Source organism: Lepidochelys kempii, chromosome 2 (assembly GCF_965140265.1).
Source record: "Lepidochelys kempii isolate rLepKem1 chromosome 2, rLepKem1.hap2, whole genome shotgun sequence".
Taxonomy (NCBI): Eukaryota; Metazoa; Chordata; order Testudines; family Cheloniidae; genus Lepidochelys; species Lepidochelys kempii.
This window is the reverse complement of record NC_133257.1, coordinates 104,778,485-104,787,686: the sequence shown is the minus strand read 5'-3', so window position 1 is coordinate 104,787,686 and position 9,202 is coordinate 104,778,485. Positions and strand designations below refer to the sequence as shown.

The 9,202-nt window shown below is 37.4% G+C and overlaps 1 protein-coding gene across 1 annotated transcript in view; it reads right to left on the bottom strand.

The window, feature by feature from the left end:
• Window positions 1-1,999: 1,999 nt before the first annotated feature.
• Window positions 2,000-9,202, bottom strand: part of CTDP1 (CTD phosphatase subunit 1) — a 172,821-nt gene continuing 165,618 nt past the window's right edge. Inside the window, exon 13 of the mRNA XM_073331810.1 lies at window positions 2,000-3,453. Coding sequence (XP_073187911.1) covers window positions 3,312-3,453 — 142 coding nt within the window. The 3' untranslated portion in view covers window positions 2,000-3,311. The remainder of the gene's footprint in view (window positions 3,454-9,202) is intronic.

The following is a 9,202-nucleotide window of genomic DNA, read 5'->3' as shown; positions in this document are numbered from 1 at the left end:
ACATTACAACCAGAAAAGAGCAAGAGTGATTATCCTTTGTGAGTCATCTAACTGAAGTTTATAAATGTGTGATACCTGTGAGTTCTCCTACTAATCTCAAAACCCCCAACAACATTGAGTTAATGGCACTTGCTGAACTTGAGAGGCCATTCAATGGTAAAGCCGACATTCCATCCTTAAGAAAAACCATTGGGTTTCAAAAGGTAACTATTTATGGCATAAAGATACAGGGGATATAGTCTAAAAAGATGAAGTTCTGCTTAATCACAAGAGAACCTCATCTAGTACCCGCACAGGTTGCACAATGAAAGCTACATAAAACTTTTTGACTATTTGATTTTTCATTTTGTTGACAGATTAATTAGTATTTCTAGATGCCCTTTTACAATCTGACTTGGAGTAGCATTCAGTGTACTCAGAGAGCATTTCAGTGGATAGGTCATTTTAGGCTTGGGCTGTATGAAGGATTGTATGATTGTCCATTTCTCAGAATGAGGATATTTTAAATGGTCAGAAGTTACTAATGAATCAAATGTTTTCCACAAAAACTCCTGGTTAAGAAAAATATTTTTTGGTGCTCCCCATTAGGAATACTGTCCTTGCATCTTGCTGTGGAAATGTAAGGCAAATAGAACTTGCAATCCCCCAAATGGTTCTATCCCACTTTGTCTCTGATGTGCTCCCCCAAAGAACAGATATTGGCATGGTTCAAAAGGTAAAAGCTAGAGTGGGCTTGATTGGAGCACCTAATGATGACTTCCCTTCAGATTCTATTTTCATTCATCTATTTCCTATCCAAAGCCATTATATCAATGTTCTCAATTCCCTCGTTACACATTAGCTCATCACTAAGACAATGGGTACTCTGTCTGGGGTCTGTCAGAACAGCTTGAATTGTGCTATTCTCATAGAGGAGACATTTTCTTAATTATTTTATGGAACAAAAACATTGAGTTCTGCTAAATTTCAGCTTTACTGGAATGGTAAGGTTTTAAATTCTATTTTGGTGATTAGCCTCATGTCCTTCATTGATATTTGCTCATGAAGAGTTCTAAGGCCCCTAGAGATCAGCAAACTTAAACATTCTGAAAACCAAGCAACGGGGAAATGGGGCTGACTGGAAGGAGAAGTCTATGAAAGGTTCTCACTTCCTCTCCAACAGCTGTCTGCAGAATGAAAAAGATTGTTTATGATCCCCTTGCTGCTCTAAGGGATCATAAACAATTCAATATTTGGTGGTGATAAGATGGGGAAATATTTCCCAGATATATTACTTAGTTCAGAAAAAGGATGGAAATCAAGAGTGGAGGTTCCTAATCTGAAGAAAATGTAGCTCCCAAAATGCAGGGAGACAGCTTTTAAAAAAAATGAGGCGGGGGGGGGGGGGGTGAGGGAAGGAATTCTTAGTTTTTATTAAAATAGCCCTGAACTGTGTTTCAAGTAGATCTTTTCTAGTGCCACTTTCCTACCTCTTCAGTCCCTTCAGTGACGTTACCTTTGCTGTAGAAGCATGGCAGAACAATGCATGGTAATGGAGATTTCACTCCCGTGCTGCAGCAACCACACTACAGCAAACTCTTAAGCAATGCTTAACTCTTAAGTGATGCTTAATCCGTAAGAACAAACTGGCAATCTGCTCTGGAGCTGATGCAAAATCAATATGTGTATAATTAATCAGCACAATTCTCCCTTCACAATGACCTAATATATCAATTCAGTTACATACTCAGTATTTAAAAATTTAAAGACCGAAACCCAAGCCATATACATTAGAAGTCAGAACTGATTTGGTTTACTAGTCTGATAAGTATCAATACACTTCTCAGTCTGAAACCCAATAGCAGTAAGGGACCTAAAAATGAACAGAAGAATCAAAATGTTATTTCATACTAACACAGTTCCCACCAATGACCCACGGTGTGTTTTAAACATCCACTATATATATAATTTTAATATGGGAAGAAATGTGTTTCATCTGACATCAGAAAAAATTAGCTTTAGCATTTTAGCTCTTTCCCTCTCTGCAAATACTATTCAACATGCTTGGGCCTTCTATATTTTAATGGCAGTAAATATTTATATTATCTGAATCTTTTCCACAACGTGCGTAATTTTATACAGTATTTATGCATCTTTATAAAAATACTGAAAATATTTGAAAAAAGTAATAAAAAGAATGCTCTTTTAGATAATCAAAATACAGATCTTCTGGTCAAATTATTTTGTAACTGTTCTATGTTAGCTTGGATAACAAGCACACTGTAAACTTGGACATTTGAGTATCTATCAAAAAACTAAAGTTTTGCTGTTGCTTCAGAGGATATTCACAATTTTCACAGAGAATAATGCAAAGGTGAGTAGTTTCTTGTGTGATGGAAGCAGGTGAAATATAGTCATTGATTTTTGCAACCCATGAAATGAAAACAGAATTTACAAAATGGATTTTTATTAAATGAAAGAAAATCTGTTTTGTGGGTCAAATATGAAATAGAATATACAAAAACTTTACATCAGATCTCCCAAAGAAATAAAATCCTATCTAGAATAAAGCAGCACGCATTTCTTCCAAGAACACAAATGGGTGAATAAGCTCCTTATGGCAGTACAGGATCACACAGTATGCTGTGCTAAAATTCCAGGTTACAGAGAAGCAAAGTTAAAAATTTAAGTGGTCTCCCTAAAGAGCCCGCTAGTCCACAAAGTAACTTAAGAGCATGAAATTCAGTCATTTTGTATTCTCTTAGAAGCCAGTGACAGGTAGGTCAAGTGCAGAGTTCACAAAGCTTGCATATTACATTCTCAGTTTCTATACAAATATAAATTGTTTATTTTAAAAATTCGTTTATATTTGATAGTATTTAATTGCGGAAAAAAGTACGACCAGATCATCAGGTTCCTGCTGTATTATTCAAGCAATTCCATCCTCTTTGCGGCCTCCTTTCCTTTGAAGCCGGTTACCAAAACCATACCTTGAGATATTTAAAAAAAGTTACTGTATGTTAAATCATAAACCTTTTTACTACTGTCCTGGTGGTATATGAAGGTTCTACAGAGCTCATAACACGTCTTTGGCATAGTACACCAAGTCCCCCTTTAATACTTTTCCTTTTAAAAAAGCATATTTTCCTTTAGTAAAACACCTTAAAAACATCTATTTCTGATTTTGTAAAATAATGTGTCACCTCTTGTGTTGCTTTGCAAAATATACACACACATTTTGGAAAAACCTCGAGTACTGACATAAGGGGCTTATTTGAAATCAGATCTGTTACAAGCAGTAAAACAGTTACAAATCTCCTCTCATAAGAATGTCACATGAAGTCATTCAATTCAGCTTCAAGTGCTGCTGCCATTTCATCTGCCTCTGAACTGCTCCCCTCCTCATCTTCGTTGCTGGACTCTTTACTGGATTCACTGGCAGCATCATCTTCATCCAGTTTACGCTTGTGACCCCTGTAAGCGTGGACAAAGAAAATACAAGAACACCATGATCTACTTGCCCATAACAATGGAAAACAGGCAGCTTACGGTTTTTGAAGCTGTTATCAGATTTAGGCAAAAGATAAAAACACCTGTTTCCTAACAAACAGAACTAGATCACAAATATTTGGTCTTGTAACCACTATTCTATACTGTAAACCTTGATACTGTAAACCTAGCTACTGTTAATTTATTATTCCTACTTTCTGAGCAACTAACAAATCAAAGTTTAAAGGATCAACTGAAAAAGTTGTTTTAATTTCCTTCCTTTCCTAGTCATGAAGGAAAAAAGTCTTTTCCCTATAATTTAAATACCAGCAATAAAATATTACTAAGGCAAATTTTCCAGGTAAGTTTTGGGTCTATCTTTTTGTCAAAATGAAATTCAAACTGAAAAGCAAAAATATTAATGAGGAGGCAAAAATAAATGAAATGCTGCTATATTAGCTGGTGCCTCATAGGAAATACAGAGCAATAGGTACAGATAAAAATAGCAAAGAACAAAACTGCAAATGAGAAGAATTTGAACTAAGATTAGAGACCTTACAAAACAATGAAGAACACCAGCAAAGCCAACAGTTTTATTGTATTTGATAATGTCCTGTAAACGTCTAGTCTAAACTAATTAGAAATAAGCCCCAAAAGGATGCTCCCCTTTAAAATTTCTGAGAGGGGATTGCAAACCTGCATCTTCAGTTCTACTTCTGTTCGTAAAATGAAATGGGCCTGTTTTCCTGATCTTATTCAGGTACAGCTTAAAGAATGATGATGGAAACCTTGAAAGGTCAGATTTTGCCATTTTTGTCCAAAAACTCGTAAGATTTTGATGAGGTAGTTCAATTTAACACTCAAACACTAAACCCTTGTCAGTCTCCTTAGCTCAGTTCTCATATAATGTACAGTACATGCATGAGATAGCATGAGGAGTAAGATAAGTTAACTTCTTCATGAGAACCCAAACCCAAAAACGTGACTGAATCAAACGGAGCAAATAGCTGTAAAGAGAAGACTCAACCAATCCCCCCAAACAAAAGCTACCTTAAAAATAATAAATGACTTTTTTGTATCCTATATATAAAACCTGGGATACTAAACAGAAGGCGAATATCTTTGGACAGAGACAGCAAAGGCCTGTTAATGACAATTCACTAGATAGGAGCAGTTCACCACTTCAGTGTCCTTTAGTAGACTCCTTTGGAGTAGCCAAAAAACCAGAGCACAACTCAAACCATTATAACTTTTCATTTTCCACCTGTTGGGAGGAGCAGTACTTTTGAGCAAGAACACCAAGTTTGGGATGGAGAGAACTACCTTGGAACTGAATTTTCAGGATTGGCAAGGCTAGAAGTCTTTTGGGACTGGCTATGGCTATATTCAGCAGAAGGAGAATCTTCACATTCTTTGGCCATTAATAGTATCACTGAACTCTGAAACTCTTCTAAGCTTTGCGAGGGGTCCTTTCTATAACTGTCATTAGAAGGTAGGCATGCATGAACTGTCCCTACTCGTTAGCCAAAGGGAGAACATGCAAACTGCCACTGTATGTTTTTTCTCCTGTGCACAAGACAGGCAGCTCCTTTTTGTGGGGAAGTAATCCACCTTGATTTCCCAAGTCAAGGAAAAACCTGCTTTGACAGTTTCTTGTTTACGGAGAACAGCTGGGAATACCTTCAAGAGATTCTCCGTCTACAAGAGAGTTATATTTTCTAGCAAGGCATGGAGATGTCAAGAGGCGTCTTTCTGCATATTGGCCAATTTATAAATTTGTGTGCTTCCCCACAAGAGGGTTGACCATGTTCCTCTTTCATGTAATAGCCAACTGCTTGTTTTGTCTGTTTGGATTAATACTGCTAGACTGCAAATTTTTGAGTCTCCAAAGAATTAAGCACAGTCTTTATAGGAGGTTGAAATGCATCCTAGATTCCTCAAAGAATCATGTTCCTGGGTGTGAAAGCTCACCAAGGAAGCTCCTACACATCAACTGTGATACATCCATAATCAAAAGTATTTGGTTCTGAGGTCCACTTCTCTTGCCAAGAAGGAATTTGAGTCCATATAGATTACCCTCAGATGGCCACACCAGCAAAGGATAAAGCTGTGTGCGCTTCAGTATGTCTGGGCTTCAATGTATTAGAAATAAAGAACCTTAGAGATGCCATATCCCTGGTGGTAATGTGTACTCTCTCATCAATAATCAAGACAGATGAACATGTACAGTGGGTTTCTCTTAAATTAAGAGCCCCCCACTTTTTTAACCATTAGGTAGCGTAATACTGGCCTGTGCATGTGTCCACAACACATAAAATGGTGAATAACTCTAGTTCAATTAATATTTATCTATCAGCAAAAAGGAAAAGAGACATTTATTCAGAGTGCCCACTATACCTTCAAGAGTAGAGAGATGTAGTATACTGCAACAAGTACACTTTGAAAAACAATATTCTGAACTGTACATTCCAAAAACATATAGATATGAACAGACCGGGATATGAGCTTGTAAGCCTGTCAGAGATCCAGAGCAATGAAATTAGTATAATTTTTTTTGAGAAATTCAATGTATTCTTCCTTTGGAAAGAAGCTTCAGAAGTTCTCTGAAGTCCAGATCCTTTGATATGATGGAGTCTGTACATGAGATGTTGGTAACCTTTTAACTCCTCTTCCTTACCTTTTTTCAAGGAGGACGACAAGATAGGCTCACCTCAAATCTCAAAATAAAAACCTTAAGGGAAGTGGAGTGGGTTGTGTTACCTTATTTGTGCCTTGATCTTATACCAGTAGGACCAAAACACCTTTCCCCAGAAACACTGCTGGTGCATCACTGCCTGTTATCTCACTAGGAAGCTAGACTTCTTCTTTTGGGGAATGGGGCGTGGTGGTGATAATGGCACATGGAGGCATCCTGAGTTTTGAGGTTCAATTTTGGACCTAAACTCCAAATAAGGCTAAATGAAATGAGGTGAAAAGCTTTGCCCAGGACTGATCTGAATGCATCATTCTTGTAAATAACCCTGACCTTTTTGGGGGTGGGGGAAGGAGGGTATTGCAGTACCCTGAATACAGACTCATGCACAGTAAAAAAGGATTTCTCAGATGTATTAATCACCTCTACACAGCATTTATTAGCATACAATTAAGATGAGAAGCACTGTTACTAAAACTGCCCAATAGATACCTTTGAACGTTTCCATTAAAAACTGTATAAACATGTGCAGGCAGGGTTTTGCTTGCTCACTTCACACTAATTTCAGCCTTTGAAGATACAGCTCTCTTTTGGTCATTACAGATATCTATTAGTTGAGCAAAGTGACTTGTAGAATTAGCTGTTTTTTGACACAGAATTCTATTCTACAAATTAATTTTCATGATGCTTTAAGGGATACTGCTGACATATTTCTTCCCCCCCCCACTCGGTTGTACTGAACTGAGCCCTTGGAAACGTGGAAGATTAAATGCAATATATCCTGTCAGTTCTTATTCTGATGAAAAAAAGATAGAATGACAGCTCCACTCAGATGAATTTAGATTCGAAAACTTTCTAACTCACTGAAAAGAAACCTCCAAGACAACTATCAATCTTCTGCTACAATGTAGGGAAATCCTTTGAGAATATGTTTGTTCTCATTAAGACAAACACCTTTGACAAATTTGTGCTCTATAAACAGTACCTTTACAGCCATTCGAAAGTATTTCAATTAGTATTATGAAATCAAGCCAGAGCTAGTTTGGGTGGAGGAAAAGGGGCATCGATAAAATAATGTATTTTATATTTGTAAATTTAGACAATAGATATAACATTACTTGAATAATTTATAACCCTAAGAGAAAAGCAGCACATTCCCATGATGGCATAAAACAATCTGTTAACAAGCAGTTTGAAATGTATATTTTCCTCATGAATTCATGTCCACTCCTCGTTATTTCCAGATTCTATGCATTGCACTTTAAATGGAAGGTTTTTTTAATTTCCTCTTAATGATAAAGAGAATGTATCAGCCTTATGCGTGCAGGGAATACAATTAGCTTGCCTTTTAAAGGTAACTTCTGTTTACTGTTAAACAATATGGAAGCATCAAATAAGAAAAACAAAAACACTGACAGCCATAAACCATCTTGAACACTCATTTTTAAAAGTAATCTTCAATAAATATTTACTTAGCTAAGATTAACTGATTGCTGAATTTTTCCTTTAAACTCCAAATATTGACACAAAAATGAGTTTCAATAAAAAGTAAACTTCTAAAACTGCACAAATTCACTCCCCCACCCAGTAACTTCTAAAACTGGTTATATATTTATATGTAGTCTCATTTAAAAAAAATAAAAATAAGGCTGCTCTCTGTGTGGATCACACAAAAACCCACAGATTAAATGGATTTAGCCTTCAACAAGAATCAATAGGGGCATTGCTAGCAGATCGAGGGATGTGATCGTTTCCCTCTATTCGACACTGGTGAGGCCTCATCTGGAGTACTGTGTCCAGTTTTGGGCCCCACACTACAAGAAGGATGTGGAAAAATTGGAAAGCGTCCAGCAGAGGGCAACAAAAATGATTAGGGGACTGGAACACATGACTTATCAAGAGAGGCTGAGGGAACTGGGATTGTTTAGTCTGCAGAAGAGAAGAATGAGGGGGGATTTGATAGCTGCTCTCAACTACCTGAAAGTAGCTTCCAAAGAGGATGGATCTAGACCGTTCTCAGTGGTACCAGATGACAGAACAAGGAGTAATGGTCTCAAGTTGCAGTGGGGGAGGTTTAAGTTCGATATTAGGAAAAAAATTTTCACTAGGAGGGTGGTGAACCACTGGAATGGGTTACCGAGGGAGGTGGTGGAATCTCCTTCCTTTGAGGTTTTTAAGGTCAGGCTTGACAAAGCCCTGGATGGGATGATTTAGTCGGGGATTGGTCCTGCTTTGAGCAGGGGGTTGGACTTCTGAGGTCCCTTCTAACCCTGATATTCTATGACTACTGAAAGCATGTGGTGAGAAAATTTTGCTTTGAATCTAACAGTTCGTTAAATTAAGCATCAGTAAGCATTTCTGATTATGACTCATTAATTGTACTCACATAAAAATCTCTCTTTGTAGTTAATACACTTGTTTTATCTAATCTAGTGTGTTTAAGATGAAGTGTCTGGATAACTATTTAAAATAATGAGCTGGCATATTATTCCCCTAAAGGAATAATTGGACTTAATATATTTGTACTGTCGAGAAAATGGTTGGGCACTACAGGACACACATTTCTGGGGGAAGATCTGGGACTGGGTGTGTGTTGGGGTTACCCTGCAGCATAACCAAGGCTAGTAAAAGCTAAGGTGTGGCTAGCTGGCTGCAGCACACAAACATAAGATTTACATGCTGGAGGCTGTTTGTGAACAGTCCAGGTTGGAGGCTACAGCAGCAAGGCATTGTAAAGGGCACCCCATGTTACAGGGTAGGGGTGACATAGCTAATCATTAGTCTGGAGTATAGCCCAGGTATGTCACACTCCTGTTTAAGGAAAAAAGTTTTTAGGTTATGCTAATGCAAACATAACTATGACAAGCTCAGTCTTATTCTTGTTCATATTTAGATGCAAAACAGAAGTTCTGTGCTTCAGAATGGTTCTGCAGCTGTGGAACTGAAATCTTAAGGGAGTACTTTCCTCTTCAGGGTCAGCTGTGTAATGGCTATGGTTAGTTATCATGCTGTCTCTTGGACAGTTTAGAGGCCACTGAATAT